A 23,995-nucleotide genomic window follows, 5' to 3' on the forward strand; every position below is an offset into this window, starting at 1 on the left:
GATGGTAGTCTGGAATAGTTTGACCTTATTTGGAGTTCTGTCCTAAACCCTCCTGCCATCTCCTCTCCCAACCCTCCTCCCTCCCTCCCTCCCTCCTTCAAGTACAGCACCACTGCGCCAGTAAAACACACACACACCCAATTTGTTAGTTTGTTGCATTCTCAGACGCGGTAAAGTTTGGAAGGCACACAGGTCACTCAGGTTTTACACACTTGGAGTTAAATGAACAGGGTTTTAGAGTACACAGGTTATTTGCTGCATAGCTATGGGCATACAAAAGAAAACAAATTAAAAGGGTAAATACTACAACATATGGTAGTTGAGAGCCAGCAGAAATGTTATTATTGATAATTGGGGCACAAGTGCATGTGTGCACTGCACTGCACGCACACACACACGTGCACTGTCACAGACGAGGTTACAGCAGCAGCTGTCTCCTCTCAGCACCAGTAGAATGTTTACAAAATGACTGCTGCTGACACACTCGCTAAGAGACTGCGGGGGAGTACAACAGCGCTAATGGGATCTGTGTGTGTGTGTGTGTGTGTGTGTGTGTGTGTGTGTGTGTGTGTGTGTGTGTGTGCGCTAAGGGCAATCTCCCTGGCATTTCTTTGAGGTCAGGTTGGTCTTCCCGTTCCTAATTGTTTTCTTAGTCTATCTAAATCCATATCAGTTCACTCCTCCATCAGTCTCCACAGGTCATATTTTCTGTCTAGATTCAAATTAATCTGTGCTTTAAAATCAAAATTATAACTCCATTTGACAAGAACTTTAAGAAAATCGTGTGCTTGCCTTTTTTCCTATATTAACGGAAACATTGGCTTTCTCGGATATTTAACAAACGACATCATATTCAGTGTACTTATGCATTGAGACCTCTTAAAAGGTCTTTTAGTTTTTAAAACCTACATTGAGTGCCCGGACCTGGATTATTTTAGCCCTTTTGGTCATAACTTTTCCTTTGTCCTGAATATTTTGAGTAATACCAATAGCGCTCCTCTTCCAAACAACAACAGTATGCTTTGGAAAATGGTCAAGTATACCGGGATGGGAAGTGAGACGCATTCAGTGGGCTAAACATGCCAGACCACCACTATGGTCTCTGCATCTATTAGTCAATGCAGGCCGGAGGATGAATTGATGGCGATGAATAAAATATGCCACATAAATGTCACGGCATAATAAAAGGCACAGCTGCCCTGGGCGAGTGGGAACATTCTGTGTGTGTGTCAAGTACGTCATGACAGGACAGATTAAATATTGACACCGTCCCAGTGAGTCAAACCACCCTGTCGGTCCTACCACCCCGTTCTTTCCCCCTCGAAATGGGGATGGTTAATAATAGTTCCACAGATGGCGGGATGATAACCCACCTAGGTTGCATATTTTGGAAAATCACATCACACATTGGTGTGAGTAATGGTTCTTTTTTTCTTTTTGCGTGTGTGTGCCGTTATGTCTCGTCCAAGTGTCTCCACAAAGACAGACAGGCAGAGACAGACAGACAGAAATACCTGTTTCTTAACCACTTAAACCCTACCCCTACTTAGTTGACCAGAGTCCCCCAGGGCTCTATACTAACTAGGTCTGCTAACATTTCACTCTAGTACACAGTCACAGCAAAATAGCTGGTCTAAAAGCTCAAAATGCATCGCATTGCCATACATTGTGAGCTTCAGCATGTAAACTACCGACAAAAAAGTTAGGAAACTTAACTTCGGTCCATTATATCTTCCCTTTAATAATACCAATTGGTATTGTTGGTATTTTTGCGTGGAGCTACCCACACGTTTAGCTGTGCTGCTCATTCCACGAATGCCCCATGTTTACAAGCTGTACCTCGTTGTAAAGGTGACTAATATACGATACAATTGATATTAAACATAAAACCAATTGGTATTATTAAAGGGGAGATATAATGGATTGAAGTTAACTTTCTGAACTTTTTGTGCATACTAGTTTAGATCTGCCATCATTCTAGGGGTTCAATTATTTTCACACACAGAGGAAGCGACGAGACGGTTGGCATTGCCACATCATGGCATACAACGGGCATGCAACAAGCTCAATAAAGCAAAACAGAGAGAGGAAGAGGAAGGTGGGGGGTGTTCAGTATATTGGGCGTGTCTTATCTAATCAGTGTGTGAGTGTTGATAGAATTTTGATGAATAGACTGTTAAGACTGACCTGTACTCCGGTATTTTCTCTGCCAGACCAAAGTCCCCCACCACGGCTGAACACACACCATTCTCCCAGCGCACCAGGCAGTTCTATACAGAGGGACACAGGTCACACATACACACACACACATCACTTTATGACTTCTGATAACTGTGTGTCTGATGCATACTGTTATAAGCCTCTGTGTGTTTGTCTCTGTGTGCACGCACCCACGTGCGTGCGTGCGTGCATGTGAAAATTATTGCAAAAGTTGATGTTGGCACTGCAGCTTACTTCATTCCTAATCCAGCCGTTTTAATTAACTTTTTATTTTACTCCTAGCCGTTATCTTTGTCTCTATCTGTCCTGCATTCCATAACTGCAAAGTGCATTTCCACTGGGATCAATAAAGGCCCAATCTCTAACATGCATGAGGTTATATGCATGCAGCCACATTCTTTCTTTCGATGAATTGTGATTTTTTTTTTTTTCTTTTTTTTGCAAGAGCCATATACATGCATGTGTGTGGGAGCGTAGATGATTTGTGCATTCATCTGTGTGTAATACATGTTTCTTGCTACCATGGAGGCATGGTCCCTCTGGGGGAGCTACCTGAAAACATGTATTAAGGTGTGCGACTGTGCGTGTGTGTGTATATCACTATATTTTTGAGGGCCAAAAGAAATAGACATTATGCGGACCATTTTCCTGGTTCTCACAAAATAAAAGTTTGTTTTAAATGGTTACAAAAAAATAGTTATGCTTACAATTAGGAAAAGGGTTGTCGTTGAGGCTCATTTATACTGAAATGCATGCCAGTGCCGTGCACCAAAATAGCTCAAGCTACAAGCTTGTATAGATTGGCTGGTTACATTAGGTCGAACACCCTTTGGATCGACCACCAAACTCTAACCCAAAACCTAATCCTAACCTCAGTAAAACTATGCCTAACCCTAACCCTAAACCTAACCTCAGTAACCGTGACGCGGGTGATTATCTAACCTGCCGACGCTCGCGGGTGATTATCTAACCTGCCGACGCTGTTCGACCCAACGGGAGCTCGGCCTATGGGGCAGTTCCCAGATTGGCTACTTGTTTTGGCTTTAGTTTTGGGGTTAAAAATAGCAAAACAGATTAAGAAAATGTGTTGAAGTCCTCACAAGTACAGTAATAACATTGTGTGTGTGTGTGTGTGTGTGTGTGTGTGTGTGTGTGTGTGTGTGTGTGTGTGTGTGTGTGTGTGTGTGTGTGTGTGTGTGCAAGCAACGTGCGTGCGTTGTTTGGGTCTGTGGCGTCACCTTAGACGTGAGGTCCCTGTGGAAGATGCTCTTGCTGTGGAGGTACTGACCTTAGACGTGAGGTCCCTGTGGAAGATGCTCTTGCTGTGGAGGTACTGACCTTAGACGTGAGGTCCCTGTGGAAGATGCTCTTGCTGTGGAGGTACTGACCTTAGACGTGAGGTCCCTGTGGAAGATGCCCTTGCTGTGGAGGTACTGACCTTAGACGTGAGGTCCCGGTGGAAGATGCCCTTGCTGTGGAGGTACTGCAGTCCACGGGCGATGTCCAGGGCCAGGTCCTGCCTCACACTCCACGACAGGTACACCTCGCTGTCCAGCAGCTGTTCCACGTTTCCACCGTTGATGTACTGCAAGAAACAAACCGTTTATTAAAACCCATTTAGAACGGGTACACATCATTGTGTATCATTATTCTATGCTTTAACTATTGAAAAATAGCAGATATACAAGCTCACAGCGCGGCACTCGGTGCCGCGCTGTGAGCTTGTATATCTGCTATTTTTCACTGGTTAAAGCATTCAATAAATCTTTAAAATCACTTAACCCTTAAGACCTGAGGCGATTATGCAAATGCCTAGACCAGAAGTTCAACATTTTTCCAACAACATTTTCAAGATGTTTCGTATCCCTGGGACTGCAATCTCAACGCTGTAATACCTCAGTGTTTATATAATGCAGAGATACAGTAGTACAAAATGGTTCCATTTGTACTCTCTCAGAGTTACAGACCATTAATGGTCCATTTGGATGCCTAGTGGTCCCCACACCTGACATTGAGAAACAGTGGTCCAGAGAGACGTTTTCCCGGGACCCAAACAAGTGAAAACAGCAGATCTACAAGCTCACACAAATGTATTATGAAACGTATTAGATTTTTGGAATATTTGTTTCTATGTAGGAAACGGAAAAAAGGGGGATATTTACTCGTGACCCATAAACATTGGTCTGCGACCCAAACACGATAGGACCCGACCCACCATTTGAGAAACCGTTATCGATCCAGTGTGATGACATGTCAATCAAATACAGCCGACACAAGAACCCCATCCCAGCACTTCCCTCAGTCCGCTATCGATCTGCTACAGTCACCATGTCAACGTCTGGTCTGCCCGTCACACTTAACAGGTGAAGCGGCTTGAATAGCCTGACCTCCGTGTGTGCTCTACCACAGTGGTTTTCAACCCTTTTCATATCAAGGTCCATAATTTATTCTGCATTGGAGCCACGGACACCCTTTTGAGGGGTTTAGCCTCTCCGAATATTTTGTCATTGGATAATATTTAGTCCACAATTCCATGCTGTATTGATGTTTGTACCATAGGAGGGATAAAAGGCAAACGTTAATCAAAATAACAATTATTTTACATTCTCTTAATTGTGTAGACAAAAATAAATTAAGTAATGCTGATGTTTAACGATAATTAAAGATCTATAAGGGTCTTCAATTTAGCTGGGGACCACCTGGAACCCCCTCAAGGACCACTGGTTGAAAACTACTGCTCTACCACTATACGTACAAGAGGAACCCTTACAGGTCCAATTGGTGGTTCCTTTTTGCACACTAGTTATGTAAACACAGAGGATTTTAGATTGGAGTCCCAGATATTAAAAAGAAAACTAATGCACATCAAACTGGGTAGGGGTCCTTGAAATGATTAAAAGGGTTTGGAATCATTGTTCTAACAAAGAGCATACGGTACTAGCTGCCATGTTCACTTGGTCTAGCTTTAGTAGGAGGTGTTCGTCATTTGCCCGAGCTGTTGCTAAGGAACATGTGAAAAGGTGTTTTGCAGTTTGTTACAATGATCTCAACCACTTTCAACCATTTTGGGCACGTCATTACATGCAAAACGCTTTACAAAATATTTGAAAAAGTTAGCCAGAATAGCAGAGTTACAAGCTTTACTGCATTATCAGTTTGATCAGCTATTTGCATGCAACGCAAATGTATGATCAGGTAAAAGATAAGTTGTTGTGAGGTCATTTAAACTTCTGTTGTTTTAGTACTAATCAAATCCAAAAAACAAAGCACAGGCCTGTTGGGAATGTGCATTCGTGAGCCATTTTAACTGGAAAAACTAGAAACGATTGTTTTAAACAATCATTTTAATATTTTTCCTCACAGGACTTCAGGTCTTTCACCTCCTCTGAACATCTTCAACCTTCACTCTGACTGGGATTTGTGTCTGAAAATATTAGCCACTGGCCGGGATCCCCCAGGGCTCTATACTTGGTTCATTCCTTTTTCCCTCTACGGCAGACATGTCTTCACCAAAAATAGACGATCTACAAGGTCACAATGTGTCATGTTGCGAGCTTGTAGATATATTTCACAGAATGTTTGGCCTGAATAGGGACGTTTGGGACGCTTCTACTGTCTGCAAGACTTGCAGAGTTCACCATCATGTCTTACCTCCGTTAGAGCGTGGAGCTGTCCTTCATGGACACACACTCCTATAAACCTGGAGGAACACACACGCACACACGCACACACACACACGCACACACACACACACACACACACACGGACACACACGGACACAAATCAAATACTGCAAAAGCAAACATCTGGACAACATAAAAATGCACAATAACGTTTTTTTCCCCATGAACAGGACAAAAACCAGGAAAATGGAATGTGTTAAGAGAGACAATGGGCGGAGAATAAAACTGACAAGAAAGCACTTGTTATGGTATACGAAACACTGCCGATGCCTGCAGAGTAGGGATGGGATGATAAGCGATATTATTGTGAAAAAAAAAAAGAAAAAAAAACACTGGAGACTTAATTTATGGTAATATCATCCTCCGTCATGCACTGGGATTAATTCACCTTTTATTTGCCGAGCTGCATATCTGGTACCATTTAAACCCTCGATAATTGGTAAAAGGTAGTTATAACAAGCTCAAAACGCATCACAACGCGTTGTGAGCTTGTAGATCTGCTATATATTTGGCACATGTTCCGCCCCAGGATGTTGGGGATATTTTGATTAGCGCGATAATATCGTAAATTGCAATTTCTTTGGTCACAATAATCGTGATATGACATTTTCATATCGTCCCATCCCATCCCTACTGTAGAGTGCAGACTATGGATCCTACACACACACACACTTACCTCAGTATGTTGGGGTGTGAGAGTCGGTTCATGAGTTGCACCTCCCTGAGCATGTTGGCTCTGTTACTGGCCATCGTGTTCATTTTCAGAGCCATCACCTGACCGGACACTCTGTGCTGCACCTGGACACAAGAGACACAGATGCAAACACAGGGAGAGAGTGAGTCATTAAATCAAATGAAATCATGACTGGAGGAAGTGTTGTCTTCTTGTCTGCGTAGCGTAATAAAGGTCTGAGACAGAGCAGGATCGTCTGTGCTGGTTTATTTACGATGCACCTGTTTCTAGAGCCCGTTCTTTTGCAACCGTGCAAAAGTAGTCCTCTTTTTTTCCCCCCTTATAACTGCAAGACTAAATATAGAATTCAGAAATGTGGCGAGTGGTTTAAGGACATTTAAGCTTTCCACTTCAAACGTGTCTCCGCCTGCCAGCTGGTCACCACGCAAGCACACTTTTTTCCCCCTTCTTTTGCATTTACTACCATGCACTGCACTCTACACCATAATCAGCATTTACAAACATATCGTTGTTGTCGGGTGGAAACCTTGTATGTCCAAAACCGTTCGTTTTGTAGTTATCATCTTAAAAATGATTTAAACTAGTGAAAACAGCCGATCTACAAGCACACAACGCCTCGCACCGCGAGGCGTTGTGTGCTTGTAGATCTGCTGTTTTCACTACTTTCGTGCAACAGCCTTGTATGATGAAGCAGGGCTTCACTTTACGAAAAAACTCACAAATTTGAAACTTGGAGATACAAGGTTTCTGCCTGACAGTGACGATATGTGACATGTTGTAGTTAAACGAGCAGCACGCTTCACGGTACATTGGCCACAACACAGGATGATCTTTATACTAAATTACTATGGCGATGACATTTGGCACCAAGTTATCTTGGTTAGTACTGCTGATATAGTGCAGACAGCAGGGAAGGTCATTTAAGCTCATTCATTCATTCATTCCGCAGCCGCTCTGTTCCTACTACACACTGCTATGGCGATGTACTACGGCTGGTATGGTAACCATGGTGATACGATAGGCTCCCCTTTGCGTACGATTATCATCTGCCTGAAGCTGGACTGTTGTGCCCCCCCCCCCCCCCAATACATTTAGAGCTGTGAATTTGTGCAGACTGCTGCACTTGCTGCGACAATGACTGTGCTGACTGCGTGTCTAAGACAGACTGTGGGGGTGTGTGTCTGCGTGAGAAAGCGCACGCGCATGGTACGATTGTGTGTTAATGTCATGTTCACTGGTAAGTGAGACTGCACAGTTACAAGCGATGGTGCTGTAAAAGCATGAAGATGGGATTAACGGGGGAAAGCGAGCACTAAAGTTATTCGAAGCGTGTGAACATACGTGTACGTGTATGTAGGATAATGTAACGATCGGTTACGGTTCACGTATTAATGGCGTACATTAACACAGTGAGCGTACGCTGGTGGGGGAGGGGTGCACAGTGATGAGAGGACAGAGTAAAGAGTGAGGTGGGGGCTCAGTGGAAGAGGAGAGGAGCGGGAGTCGTAGGAGACTGAAATAGGCAGATGTGATCCTGATTCCTGAGGCGACCCCGGGCGAGGGAGTAGGGATGGGACGATATGACATTTTCATTTCACGATTATTGTGAGCAAAGAAATCACGATTTACGATATTATCGCGATAATCAAAATATCCCCAACATCCATTACCCTGGGGTGAACATTTGCCAAAAAATAGCCGATCTACAAGCTCACAGCGCATTGTGAGCTTGTAGATCGTCTGTTTTTTGGCAAAGAGATTTGGTAGAGAGTGAAAAAAAGAGTATGTACAGGTATATTATAAGTACGTTTCACCAACAGAGGGTTTAAATGGTATGTATGGATGGATATGGATATGCAGCTCGGCAAATACAAGGTGAATTGATCCCAGTGCATGGCGGAGGAGGACGAATTCACAATATGATTATCGTGAGTGTTCTTTTATCACAATAAACGACAACATCGCTTATCGTCCCATCCCTACGAGGGAGTCACTGGCGAGGTCCAGTAGGAAGCAGAGAGCTGGTGGCCTGGATCTGAACCACGCCACAGGATCAGGATGGAGATGGGAAGGGAAATCCACAAAGCCTATTAGGGAGCCGGCTAGAGTGCAGAGAGTAATGCTATTAATATACTCACACACACGCGCATTTACGTCTGGGCTTTTAACCAAGATCAAGGATACCTGGGCTGCTTCTGCCTTAAACGCCAGTCAATGAGAGTCAACCTCTCCTGGATACCAGACAGACACGCTCTTCTGCTTTGACTAGAATGAACTGGGGCTGGGCGATATCACTTCGAATCAATGTCAAGATTAATTCAGACTTTTGCCTCGATTATGATTAATGAACGACCATTTCAAAAAGAAAAAAAAGAAGCTAAATGATTCGATTAACCTACATTAGCAAGATTAAGTCGCCGTCGGTTTCAATGTGTTTTTGGTTAATTACTCAGCTAGGGCAGCTCTAGAACGATCTCAATAGATCTGGTTCCTTACTCACTCACACAAATTTCTAACGCAGACACAGATGCATTGAGAAAAAGTAGTAGTAGTGGTAGTAGTAGTAGTAGTGGTAGTGGTGTACAGTATTTCGTACGGTGCTCTATCAGCTGTAGAGCACTTCCAGCGAGTGTTACAAGTCTGCTGCCAGAGCCCGCAACGCAGTGCAGAGGATTAGAGGCTTCATAACGGCCTGTATGATAAATCATTGCTCTTTTCTGCTTCCATTGCACTACTGCAGATTTGCTCAGAAAGCAGGAGCACACACAGGGTTCATTGCGCTCCTTGCATTTTTTACACCTTGCATTTTTTACACTCTTCCAACCTGATTTAACTAATCAAACATTTTCCAAAATAGCAAAAATAACCGATCTCAAAACTCACAATGCTATTTTCCCCCACACGATACAGTCGTACGACAAAGTATAAATTAGAGCTCAACTGGTCATCTTAAAACAGAGGATTTTCATGTGCATGCTCAAACTGTTAGCTTTGACGGCCTCTCTCTCACTCTCTGACATACGCCTCACCCCAAATCTCTCACACCCAGCCTATAATGCAGATGTGAGCCAAGTGCTGAGGCAGCAGTACTGTAGGTGTGTTGCTATACTTGCTGGAGGAGCAGACACGTGTAGCTGCCTACAGGCTGTGTCACACCATCACCCCCATTGCAGTCCAAGGGACCGACACAGGCCTTTTCTCCCTAGCTCTCTCAGGTGTGGGTCTGCGAGGTGTGCTTTGTTTTCGCAAGCCACCGCGCGCGCATGTGTGTGTATGCCTGTTGGAAGAGTATTCCAGTGGATCTCAAACGGTGTGCAATATTTACAACTATACAAAAAGCTACAAATGTATCAGTACTTTGTGCACACTCATTTATATACGCATAAATGGCACTAGCAAATTCTCGTAGTCTGTCTTTAATAGGCGGCTCCGTGGACTTGTTGCAAGAACACTGATACATAAGCCCTACACAATAGTTATTGCACTCCACCTTATGCTGCAATCAGACAAACATGCACGCACCGCACGTGCACACCCTTCTGCCAGTCTCCAGAGCTGAGACGGTGGCGAAGGGCACACCTCTCTCTACTCTAGTCTCAATCATGAACACGCACTCAATCCTCCTAAAACATACGCTGTCTCGTAAAGTGCAGTTGTCAGCTTAAAGAGGTCACAGGCATCTTTCACTCTCATGTCTCTCTCTTTCCCTCGCTCTCTCTCTCTGTAGTGAACATGTGCCGTTTGTGTCTGTAATTAGCCAGCGGCAACGATGAGACAGACGGATAGAGAAAAGAGGGAATAGGCGAGAGAGACATGGAGATTTAATGCATGTCTGAGACTGTAAGCGGTGCAGAGACGGCTCTCCAAGAGGAGACGGAGAGAGAGACAGAGTGGAGAAAGAATAGAAACAGAAGAGGAGAGACAAGACATAGGAGAGAGAAAGAAAACTGGGTTTGCAGGGGGACACATCACTGCACATTACACTCTGCTGCTGTCGGAGGTCAAAAGTGTAGAGCACCAAAGAGAGGGAATGCATGACTACACACACAATCACACATACGCACGTCGCACGCACACACGCATGGCATGCACACAACGGCAGGTCATTGCCAGTGGATTTTGGCACTCTCACCCTCTTGTGGTTTTGGTGGCTAGGATTGAATCGCTAGCAGCAGTTCGCTGGTGTCATTTAACTCTGGCTTAATATAAACCCAGTACATCAAAATAAACGTAAAATAAACCCCACTGAGGTTTCCAAACAAATGACACGCGAGAAAACCCTTCAAACATCATTTGAGGCATAGTTGGGAATATCTGACAGCACTTGAGCTGCACTGGTGGAAACGATTCAGTCCTAGCTAAATATTATACTTTTCTTTGGCATTCTCTACACCACCGCTGTGCAAAGACAAATTGCCTCTATAATCAATGTCACTTGATGTGAGCTAGAAATGGAAGGGGGGGTGGGGGTCCAAAATGGGGCTTTGCAGCTGAAGGGCGGCTTCTTCTCTTGAAACACTCAACCTCTGCCTACAGCTATGCTCTTCCTGGATCCCCCCCAGGAAGGATGACAACAACGAGAGTCGAAGTGTGTGTTTACATAAGTGTGTGTACAAGCATGTGAGTGCATGCGTGTGTTTTGAAAGGAGGCGAGCGGCCAAGTACAGTCCGTCAGTGAGCGAGCGAGCAGGGAGGTCTCTCTGCTAGCTGGGCTCCTTCTAACAGAACCTGATCCCAGTTCTGTCTAGACCAGGCAGGTAGTGACCCACACACAACCCTATAGCCTGCCTGTTGCACAACCGCCAACATACCCCCCCTGCCTCTCACAGAAACACACACACACACACACGCACGCACGCACGCACCTAAACACGAGGTCACTCCAGTTCACAGGCTGCTTCCAGAAAAAAGAATACGTTCATGCTCACGCACACGTGAACACACGTTACGTCTGCAAAAACACGCATATATTGCTCGTTAAATGCATGTTCTGTGCAGCTTAGTGGAAGAAAGGGTGAGTGAAAGTGAGCGAGCCAGCTAGCTGATGGTGGGTTAGCGTAGGTCTTGCTGTGACAGGTAAAGGCATTCAACGCCAAATGGAACATTTCAAAGACATTTCAAAGAAAGAAGAAGAAAAAAAAGAAAGGGAAAAACATTTCCCAACCCTCCAACTCTGAGCAAGTTCCACGCAAAAACACTTCACACACCTGAGTTGTTTGTTTACCTTTAACGGGAGGGGCTAAGACTCAACTGAGAGATTGGATTACCAGTACTCTACAGTCTACACACATACACAGCATGTGGACACCAACACAGACCTGGGGGGAAAACAACAAGCATGATGCTCATGATGGAACACACTAGTGTCCCCATTCTGGGGGGTTAAATTAGCCTCAAAATGCTTGTAGTACAGGGGTCTTCAACAGGGGGTCCAGGACTCCTAGGGGGTCCTAAGAGTTACTACAGGGCGTCCTCCAAATCTTTGTGTGATGGAAGCTTTTTTTCTCTTTTTTTATATTAACCACTTGAACCCTAGCGTCCATATTCGGAGAACTTTAGCCAAAAATAGCCGATCTACAAGATCTTGTAGATCGGCTATTTTTGGCAAAGAGGTTTGGTGTAGAGGGGAAAAAGAGCAGGCCAAGTACAGAGTGAAAGGTCAAGTGGTTAAAAATACAAAAAAAAACACACAAATTGACATGAATCCAAAATGCACTGATGCTTGCGCTGTCAAACAATGAAACTATATGGAATCTCTGAAAATGTGGGGGTCCCTGCTTCATCTCCCTCTCTCAACTAAGGGGTCTTTGGCCTGAAAACGTTGAAGACCCCTGTTGTAGTACATTTGCTGTTTTGGGTGAAGAGATTTGGTTTAGTGGGGGAAAAAAAGTATATAATGTATAGTGCATGGTTAAGACATTGCCTAGCTGTACACCAACAAACAGGAAAAATTCACAAAGACAGGCACACACACACACACACACACACACACACACACACACACACACACACACACACACACACACACACACACACACACACACACACACACACACACACACACACACACACACACACACACACACACACACACACACACACACACACACACACACACACACACACACACCTCTGCTCTGAAGTGTCAGCAGAGCAGGTCCTGACTGGAACGAGGGAGGAGAGGAATAATAAAGGGGAAAAGTGTTTTGCTAAGCCCTGGAGGTTCAAGTCAAAACTGGCACTCCATCCAACACCACGATCCAATGGCAACAGAGTCAGACCCTGTTTTTGTGTGTGTGTGTGTGTGTGTGTCTCTGCCTGTCTTTATTTTAATCACAAGCATATGGAAGATGGATAAGGTCTTATGTGTGTCTTAATACGGCTTCTATCTTTCCTGACACATTATCCATCCTCACAGCAAAATCCAGAGTGACACTCTTACTCTGGAGAATGGAGATTGTATTGTATAGTGAGCGAGACGTTTTCCAGCAGCTAGTCCCTGCTTGTCTTGAGTAAGACAGATCCCACATCCAGACGACATACCCTGGCCTTTCAGAGGTTAATCCATCCCAACGCACACAAACACTCCCCCGCACAAAAAAAGAAACATAATATCATGACAAGTGGAATAACTGAATTATGCTGACATTTGACAAGGAAGGCAGTGATCGAATTAAGCAGCAGACACATGAACACACATGTAAAAGGGGACGTACTACTTTGCCAGTCATTGTATCAACCTGTTTCACACAGTACATGGGTACTGTAGAAGTGTCTGTCATTGCATACGCAAACCACCATTTGGATTTCTTTTTTTTTTTACTGGAAACTCATCTGTTTGTATTGCATCTTCAGCAGACTAAAACGTATCTCATGTGTGAATCCATTACAGAAAATACACACACACATACCTAACCAATACCAGGCTGTACAGTAATTGCACTAATCATAGCTTTATAGGATAATTATTGTGATGATTCAATGTTTACTATGGCGAAGCATCTCACTAGGTGACTCACGGACTATCGCTTATGTCCGTTTTCCACAACAACTGCGATGAGCCAATCGAGGCAGACCATTGAAGCAAACCCTGAAATTACCTATCGTGCGAATGCCAATAATAGCGTTGCAAGATATTTTGAATAACCAAGAGAAAAGCCATCACAACACTCTTCACCCTATAGGATGTTCCGTGGGGTTGGCACACCCCTACCAGATTTAAACCACCGATTAAGGATTCCAGGTAGAGTATCAACATTTCTGGCACGCCAGTGGTGACCGGGTAGCTCTTTGACCACGCCCCCAGTTCAATTCAGGACAGAGACTTATTGTTGCAGGTTGTTCCCCTCTCTACTCTACCACTTTCCTCACTCTCGCACACTCGCATCCAAGAAAAAAGCCCAACTCAACTTACAAATGTATTTTAAATTGAGGGATTCTTGCCAAGACTCTGAAAGAAAGAGGATGTGAGATATCCACCCCTATAGAACCACTGGAAAAGGCTTCCTAAAGCCACACTGTGCACTGCACTCTCTCTCTTAGATGGTCCATCTTGGGTGAAACTATGAAGAGATGACGGCAGAGACACAAAAATGTGTATAACCAAATATTTCTCATTTGAAGTGAACAAAAGTTATGTTGACAATGAAAATCCAAAAGGAACATTGGAACAATGGTACGGTACTGTGATTTATTTGTGATTGTGGGGTTCCATTGTGTTCTGACCAACAGTGGATCAGATCAGGAGTCTGGTTTGAGCCTGATGGAAACAAAACTGGGAAACCAGCGGGAATCCTGCACATGCAGAACCAAAGCAGGGTCTCACACACAAAGTCCGAAAATCCTGAGTGTTAGTTTAACTCCAAATGGACCTAGTCGTATGGGGTCCGTTCAGAGCTGAATTAACAACGCTCAGGATTCTGCCGTGCACAAACACACAGCCCAGCAGGACTCTCTCTTTGAAGAATATTAAAGAAAGATGAAAAACAGCACCTGAAGGATTTGTCTTGACATGCGTGCACCCTTCTTTTCTCTCAACCAGCTCCCCTCCCCCTCCCCCCACCTCCCTCTGCCTGTTGGGGGCGGGGGGGCGGAGGGGTTGCACAATGGCACACCGGTGAGGTGAATGGTTGCCTTGCTTTGCCGCGAGGCTCCATTGATCTTACATTGACGGGGGCAGAAATGGCAGGTCGCCAGAGTGTTTGCAGCAGAATGAGGGATGCAGTAGCGAGGATTAACACTTCAAAGTATACGTGCACTACGGCGCAGACGGACGTGCGTGTGCGTGTGCAAACTTGACTCAGTTGAGTTTGTGTCCTTCGCAGGAAAAGTTCGAAAAGAAATCTGTCGTTATCTCTGAGAGAGGGCCGATCGGTAAACTTCTTCAGCAAACTCTTTTCTATACCCTGAGGCAGTGCACACAGCAACAAAATGAGTACACGGTCTGCGTAATGCTATTAGGAGACAATTACACAACACAACATTGCCAGCGAACTTTATGGCAGTTCTCCCGAGCCCGATAGCTGGTGGTAACACATTTGCATTTATATGGCACGCTATCAAAGGGCGAGCCGATCAAAACCCAAGTGGCATCTCGACAGGTCAGCAGTAAACACAGTGACATTTGCATCCTCATTGGCCATTCAAAAGGGCAAAGCGGAGGGAGTGGCTTACGAGGGCCCAGCGGCCCCTTGTGCCATTCTCTGGCTGTCCAGCCGTTTTCCTTAAGAGTATGGTAACATTAGAAGAATTGTTCAACTGAACTGAACTCCAGTGAGTTGTGCCAGGCACATTTTGTATTTGTGTTATAACAGGGGAGAAAATGTGGCGTTTCAGGAAGGACATTGTGGTTAAACATAGATTTAGAATCAGATCTGAATCCAGATTAACAGCATGAACCTATTTTGGTGCAACAAGTGTTATTGTATGTGTGTGTTTATGTAGGAATTAATAAAGGTTAAACCACCAAGGTGTTCTGCACCTGTAACAGCATAGGCCTACTACAGTTAATACAGTAAGTACTTCTGGGAGTTCTGCCTTCATAAACACAGAGAACATACAATGGAAGCTAAGATGTGTTCTACTGGTCACCATAACAGTCCCTGGCAAGCCAATGCTTCTACAACTACAGGTTATGTTTTTGATGCTTGGGCCTGTAGACAACTGCAAGGTGGCTCAGGTATGTTTTTCTTGTCAGGACTTGGGCATTATTCCTATACAACACAGACATACAAGAACAACAACCAATACCTTCTAGAGCCCCACTGATGACAGATGTTTCTAGTTCGATGCCGGATTTTGGAGTCCTGGATTCTATCGGTGGATTACTAATGTATTTTTGTAAAACAGTCTGATGTCTTGACATCAATTTGAAAAACTTGATTTGATTAAAGCTTCTATTTGAGAATATTTAATTTATAAGCAAACTAATAAAATTGAAAACTGCAGCAATAACTTTACTAGAACAGTATGCAACCAACCAATGATTGTACATGTCCCCACTTTAAAAGGCCCATATTGTTTTTAACATATACATTAGGGCAGGGTTTCTCAAAGTGGGTCCAGGGGTGCCGCAGAATACTTTAATATTTGGAATTCATCAATATCACTTCAGTTTAGCCACTTACCGTAGACCCTCTATGGTTAGTAAAACAGACCTGAGTTGCACTGTTCTTTTTTTTTGTTTTTTTTCCCATCTACGCCAATTCTCTTCACCAAAAATAGCAGATCTATAAGCTCAACGTGTCGCAACGTGACGTGAGCTTGTAGATCTGTTCTTTTTTGTGAACGTTCCCACCAACATAGGGATGCTGGGGATTGAGTCTGTGCAAATGGAAACTAAAACTGTCTAGTCAAAAACACGTCTAGTCATTTTGTTTACGTTAAGTCTCACAGATCTGGCCTTTAAGATGACGCAATTTGTTCCTTGGACTCATTATAACTGATCTCTTATACAATCAAACCGCAGCATTATGAGGCAGCTCAAAGAGCCGAGAGATGCTGGTCCCAACACACAGAGTAGGATTACCAGTACCTGTGCCGGATCTATCTAACCTGTCCTGACCGGATCACTTACACACACACAAAACACTGTGTTCCCCGTCAGGGGTGTCGCACAACATTCTGGGCGCTGGGTACAATGATTCACTGTGGGGCCCCTGTGCTTTAACTATTGAAAAATAGCAGATCTACAAGCTCAAATCCTTGTAAGTTGTTTTTTTTTTTTAAACCTATGTTTCGATGTCAGTGGAGCTCAAACCTTTTCATGTGAAGGACCCCCAAAATGGTATGTATTTGGCCACGGACCCCCATCTCCAAATATTGAGTTCCAGGGACTTTGCACACATTTTCCACAACTTCAAAAATTGCAGATCTACAAGCTCGCAGCTGAGCTTGTAGATCTACTATTTTTCAATAGTTAAAGTATAAAATAATTAAGGCCCCTCCACCACCTTGGGCCCTAGTAACTCAGTCCCACTTTCCTACCCCTTGTGACGCCCCTGTTCCCCGTCCATGACATGTGGGTCAGTGGCGTATGGCGGACAGAGGAGGGGCATCATTAGCCGGGTCAGTGAAGTGTAGGTTTCCAGCATGACGCCATCGGCTCCAAGTCCTCACTAATCCTACGGCAACATGAGTGTTCTCCTTTGCTGGTCTAATTTGGGATGTTTGTTACCAGAGAAACCACATGTTTTCTTGATGGGGAACTAGTAAGACACCACGGTCACGTTTTTGGGGGAATTTGTCCAGATGACTTGACATGATTTCTGGTCGTTCCAAGTCACGCTACCAAGTTGTGTCCTTAATCAAGTGACTATAACGGCATAGCCTAAAACTCTCTAAGGAAGTAACTTTAGTGGGTAAAGACACACAATTCAGCTAGCTCCAATAAATAGGAATTAAATTCACACCATGGGCATCAATGTGCTATATTGTACTGTATATATATATATTGCATGAATGTTGACTTTATTGAACATAACCTATAACACACAATTACTTTGTCATATGTTGCTTGCAGACAATAACTTGATGTTCAACTGAAAAACATGAGGCCTCCCATCACGTTTATCATTTGAAAATCAGTCTCAGAGAGTGACATTATGGTGGAGTAGAAATTAGAAATTACCAGAGCAGAAATTAGAAAGCAGAGCCCAAGCCTAAAAAGATGTGTGTACATAGTACACAAATCTGTATACTGTACTTGCTTCTAACACAGAGCCTAACCGTACTTTCAAGAGCTCTCAAGAGTTAAATTATTGTTAAACATCTGCATTACACAATTTACAATAAGTCTATACAATTAGAGAATGTTTTGTTTTGGGACTTCTTTATGCCTTTATTGATATAGGACAGTAGACTGACAGGAAATGGGGTGAGAGATGGGGAGTGACATGCAGCAAAGGTCGTTGGGTTCGGGACTCGAACCCGCGACACGCTGTCAGGCATCAGAGCCTATGTATGTGGCTGGATCACTATAGGCCAGCAGGCATTCCCAAAATGTTATTTTGGTCAACGTTTGCCAGTTATCTTTCCTATGGTAGCCTACCGTACCAACATCAATACAGCATGCATGGACTTGTGGACAAAATCTTATACAACGTTAACAAAATATAAGGTTTGGGTCTGAGAGGCTAAATCTCATCAAATGGTGGTCCGTGGCTCAAATACCGAAAGATGAATGGCCCTTGATATGAAAAAGGTTGAAAACCACTGATATAGGTGTTCCTTTAAAAAGTTCACTCACGTTTAGTTTTGCAGGCCAGGGGTTAGACCAGGAGTTAACTAACATAATGAACTGCTAAGTTGCCATGATTCTTGTGTTCATAACTACATCAGCTGTCATAATCTCTCTCTCACACACACACACACACACACACACGTGCCTAATAACTGCTAAATTGTCATGATTCTTGTGTTCATACAGTTCATAACTACATCAGCTGTCAGTCATCATAATCACACATACACACACACACACACACACACACACACACACACACACACACACACCTCCCCTCACCTTGAACACCTCCGAGAAGAAGCCTGCGCCAATCTTCTCGCAGATGAAGTCATCAATGCGGGCCAGGCTGGACACGGCGCTGCGCAGGGCCCGGTAGGAGGAGGGCCTGATCCGGTTGGGTCCATGGACGCTGTGGATGAGCGGCTCTGCATGCTCTGCTCCCTCCTGCTCCTCCGCGTCGACCTTCTCCATCGTCACAGCAGTGTGTGCGCACTTTAAAATCCAGCCGGTCTATTTACATTTCCCATCATGTCCGCTGGGCCGCGGCGGAGCGCATGGAGGGTTCTGAATCTGATGATTGCCAAAAGACGCAGCTGCAAAAAATGACGCGCGGTTTATTCCAAATATGACTACTGTGGGAAAGCCCGGTTTATTATAGGCCCTGATATTCTTAAATCCCCCTGCTGTCAAAATACAGAAAAGTCCCTGTCGCTCTCTCTCAGTATGAAGATGTTTCAGTCCAGGCAGCCACAGTGTGCTGGTTGAGGGTTTAATTCCGCCATGCCTTTGAGCAGCGTGGAAGGCTGGGTTGTGGAAGTGCGCAGCAGGCAAGCAGGCAGCAGGGTTCCGCTGTCTTGGCAGCGGTCGCTCCGGGTTTCCTCTGCAAGAGTAGAGAGAGAGAGCTCCCCTCCTCCTCCGGTTCCACCACCGATTCAATCCTCCGTTTCCCCAACCACGTCGCTCCTCTTCTGCTGCTGCTGCTGCAGATCACTGCGGGTTTACACACGACACATACAATACAAAACACCAATGTCACTGGACTGTAGAATGAAATGGATCGCGCCGGCGTGTATATTCTGGTGCACTATTCTCGTTTCACGGGCTGGCTTATGATGAGAGCGTCTGTTCTGACTGCAGCTGACCTGTTTCTTTCTAGCCTGCACTTCACACACACACGCGCGCTGATCCAATCACCTGCAGTATTCACACAGTCACAGATCTTCCGATCGCTCTATCAATGGGGAAAAATAATAGGCATTGTATGCATATTGTGTTTGTTTGAAGCCTTCTTTCTATTCTAGTCTTGTGTGTATCGTGACACGTTCTCGCCACACAGCTCGGACTGCGGCTTCATAAATAATGAATGACGAACTGATCTGAGTTTGTGGGTTCATCTGTCACCGAAGTCCCCACCGGATACACAGCCTGGCTACAACAACACACACATGTCATTTCGACCGAGGGCTTTTATGAGTCAACAGGAGCCCTAGCAGCATCATAAACCAGTGTGGGAGCATGCACGCGTACTAGTAGCCTATGGATTTGACTTACCTGGCTGTGGCTGGCCTCCTGTAATAACCACCACCACCACGCACGCTGTCCTCTGCGTGCTCCGCCGCCGTTCCAGGGTGTCGTGTCCAGTTACCAGAGGCGTTTATTTTACTAATTAATCATCTTTGTGTGCAAGCAGGCAGCACCACGCCGGCCTTTGGACCGATGAGTGTCTCTCTCTCACACCGGGTTTCGTTTTACCTCCCCGGCTAGGCGCCGCCTCTCTCTCAGCACAGCAGCGTTTGTTGTGCGGCTTCTTGGGTTTTGCATTTGCGTGAAGGAAGCAAAGCGTTGAAGAACAGAGGGACTTTTGGTTGGTGTGTGTTTTATTGGAGGAGGCGTCTGGGCTGGGGCGGATCCACACGTGATCACCGCAAAAATGCACCTGCGGGGGCGCTTATTTAAATGGTTTCAATTCTCACCTATGCACGCTTTTTGCAGCGCCAGAGCCAAACTCCCAGGACAGGGTTCTTTTTTTTTACAGTGGTGGGAAAAGTACTGAAATGTTTTACTTTTTAATTAGCCTAAAAGTGTCAATAGGCCTACTGCAATGTGGAAATACTCTGTTAAGTAGAAGTCCGGAATAGAAAATGTAGCTACTTTAGTAAAAGTACAAAAGTATTGGCATCAAAATGTAGGCATACTTAAAGTACCAAAAGTAGAAGGTAGGCTACTCTACTCATTATGCAGAATGTCACATTTCAAGTTTTTAAATGTATACAATTTTGAAAATAGCAGATCTACAAGTTCACAATGCATCGCATATCAACACAGTGTAGGCCTGCCTATATAAGTGGTTAATGTATGTTTTGTGATAATAATCAATATCTACAAAGCAACTAGTATAGCTAAAGTTTTCAAATAAATGTAATGGAGTAAAAGTACAATATTTGGATCTGAGAGGTAGACCTAATGGAGTAGAAGTATTGAAAATTGGAAATAGGCCTACACAAGTAAAACACAAATACCTCAAAACTGTACTTAAGTAGCCTATAGTACTTTGTACATTGTAGCCCTGTTATGCTTCAGCCCTGTTGTTTGCAGCAGACATTCATTCTGCAACCGACCAGAGAGTAGCAGACATATATTAATACATTTCATGGTTGATTGTGAATCGGTCAAGCAGCCACAAGCATCTGGTCATGACAGTGCTGTGATAAAATCCTTATTGCAGCGCTACACCACATACCTAAAATTATGACACATTGTGAACACATACTACTGCTGCCAACTTACTGCCAGATCAACAGCCTCTAAAGCGGCTGAGGCTGAATGACCCCCAGGGGCGTCACAAGGGGGGGGGGGAGTGGAACTGAGTTACTAGGGCCAACGGTGGAGCCTTAATTATTTTATACTTTAGCTATTGAAAAATAGCAGATATAGGTTCTACAAGCTCACAGCGAGCACTGCGATCTTGTAAATCTGCTATTTTTGAAGTTGTGAACATTTTTACAAATCTTTGAATATATGAAAAAGTTTGAGCACCACTGACATAGAAACAGGTTTTTCAAAAAACCTTTTAGAAGACATTGGGTCAAACATACTCAAACATCACAAATTTTCACGATTTTTCATAAATAGCAGATCTACAACCTCGCAGCGTGAGCTTGTATATCTGCTATTTTTCAATAGTTAAAGCACAAAATAATGCGTAATGCGTTCCCAGTCTACATGGGTTAAACGCCCCCTATGAAGAACATTCCACAGTGAATCCTTGTACCCAGGGCCCCAGAATTTGATGCGACACCCCTGTCCCCCCTCCAACCCATTCTTGATCATTGCATTATTGATAACTCATAGTCTATTGGTTCTGTCCTATTTACAATAGCTAAGCCAAGGGGGTGATAATGATAAAGTCACACTAGACAATGGTATGAAACATATATTATTCAGTGTCACCACGCATGCTCACTTATTCATTGTGCTTAAATTGTATTTCCTTTGAGGATAGTCCAAGATGTGTGTGTGTGCGCGTGCGTGCGTGCGTGCGTACGTGTGTGTGTGTGTGTGTGTGTGTGTGTGTGTGTGTGTGTGTGTGTGTGTGCGCGTGTGTGTGTGTGTGCGTGCGCGTGTGTGTGTTCTGACCCCTGTGACCCCTCTGACCCCCTTCAGTTGCCCCAGGGTGACTTTATCTTCTCACAGGACTGAACCCTCCGACAGCCATCCTCCCTAATGACTTCCTGTCATCTGTATACGGACCAACTCCAGGCCATAGCGTTCATTCAGCTATAAACACATCTTAAGACAACACACAATTGATCCAATGCGATACAATGAACACAGAGATGAACCAAATCAATATATCACAAAGTCCATAAATCAAAACAAGACATTTTTTTTGATTGATTAATTGTATACTTTATTAACAGTTTGCAAATAGGCCTAGTACCAAGGTAAGATTTTACAATGATTGTTAAAAGGATAACCAAAAAAAGCCCTTGGGGGCTTGTTTCCATTGTGGTCCTGTGTATTCAATTCATCATAATAATCGTATTTTGTTCATTCTCTCTTTATGCTTCTCTCTTTACGCTTCTCTTTATGCTTCTCTCTCTGGCTCTTGCCCTCCATTCTCTAGTTCAGAATATTGGACTACTAATACTAAACTATGTATGTCCTTTTGATCAGAAGTTTACAGTATGCTGTATTACATTATTTGTTTATTATTATTATTATTATTATTTGGTGTGTCAGGTATGTTGGCCCTGGAAATACTGTTCTTGAAATTGTGTCTGAATAATCCCGTAAGGGATGGGCTGTGAAAGGCAGCCAGACACGGAAATAAAATCATTAAATCATATTCCACACAGCCTATCCTAGACAACATCCTAGACAACAATGTGCCATTCTCATTCTTCATAGTAACATCGTGATATTTCCAATCAGATTTCAGATTTTGCTGTGCAGGCCTTTTCCAATCTATAGATATCCTAATTCTTCTTCTGCATCATTTGCTTGTACTTGAACTCTTCAACAAAAGGCCACACTATAAACACGTGGTAGTTGACCCGATAACATAACCTATGACCTTTTAATGAACCCTAATTGTTGTGGTTTCATTTCATCATAACTGTAATATGTTCACAACCTCTCCAGTGCAGTTTGTTTTGCTTTAAAATGACAACAAAATGCAGTTTCTTTAGGACATGGGTCAAGTCCTAAATTAGTATCCGACATGGGGAGAGGAGAAGTATAGGTTTTATTCTGCACCGTGGGTAGTGATTATGGTTAACGTGAAAGCGTGGCCCAAATCAGGCTTAACAGGGCAGGAGAACCCTAGAATTGTAATTCCGGTTTAACTGCTGACATGCCAGACTATAGACCTGCAGCCCCAGAAAATCGATATCCTGCGGTTCCCATCTGACTTTGCAAGCAGACCAGGAGAAGCCTGGCTCTTGTTAATGCCTTCTGTAGGCGCTAACGACCACACTCCCTGTCCTTGCCGATTCCCCTGCTCGGCCTAGCAGGCTGTCCCGGGCACCAAGGCAGGGGGCCAGGGAGCTCTAATTGGTTTTCGGAGCGCACCAGCTGTTTCACACGTTCGCCTGTCCCTGAAGGAGGGAGGAGGGGGGAGTGGGGGAGTTGCCACATGGTACCCCCACTCCACCACGGTCTTTGATGGAGACCTGCAGCCAAATCAGCTGAGATGGGGGATGGCTATACAGTATTAACTAACGCATACAGCACACACAGACAGGGGCGTCACACCAAATTCTGGGCCCTGGGTACAAGGATTCACTGCGGGCCCCCCATGAAAAATAGAAGATATACAAGCTCACAGCGCTGTGAGCTTGTAGATCTGCTAATTTTGAAAAATCGTGAAAATGTGTGCAAGAAACCTATGTCAAGGACCCCCAAGATGATATGTATTTGGCCACGGACCCCGATCTCAAAATATTTAGTTCCAGGGACCCCCAGAAGCAAAATTTGAGTTAGAAATGTTCGCTTAAAAAATGTATATATTCACACATTTTCACAACTTTTCAAAAATAGCAGATCTACAAGCTCGCAGCGCGGCACTCGGTGCCGCACTGTGAGCTTGTATATCTGCTATTTTTCAATAGATAAAGTTATTAGGGCCCCTCCACCTTGGGCCCCAGTAACTCA

General features: G+C 44.2%; 1 protein-coding gene across 1 annotated transcript in view; it reads right to left on the reverse strand.

Annotated features, from left to right (window-relative positions):
* The window catches only part of tesk1b (testis associated actin remodelling kinase 1b), a gene marked incomplete at both ends in the record, with an annotated part of 30,088 nt that extends 11,277 nt beyond the window's left edge, over positions 1-18,811 (reverse strand). Inside the window, 5 exons of the mRNA XM_080741614.1 lie at positions 2,188-2,270; positions 3,659-3,805; positions 5,872-5,920; positions 6,580-6,701; positions 18,620-18,811. Of these exons, the coding sequence (XP_080597740.1) occupies positions 2,188-2,270; positions 3,659-3,805; positions 5,872-5,920; positions 6,580-6,701; positions 18,620-18,811 (593 nt within the window). The remainder of the gene's footprint in view (positions 1-2,187; positions 2,271-3,658; positions 3,806-5,871; positions 5,921-6,579; positions 6,702-18,619) is intronic.
* Positions 18,812-23,995: the final 5,184 nt, after the last annotated feature.

The sequence above is a fragment of the Nannobrachium achirus genome, assembly GCF_963921795.1.
Source record: "Nannobrachium achirus genome assembly, chromosome: 14".
Classification (NCBI taxonomy): Eukaryota; Metazoa; Chordata; class Actinopteri; order Myctophiformes; family Myctophidae; genus Nannobrachium; species Nannobrachium achirus.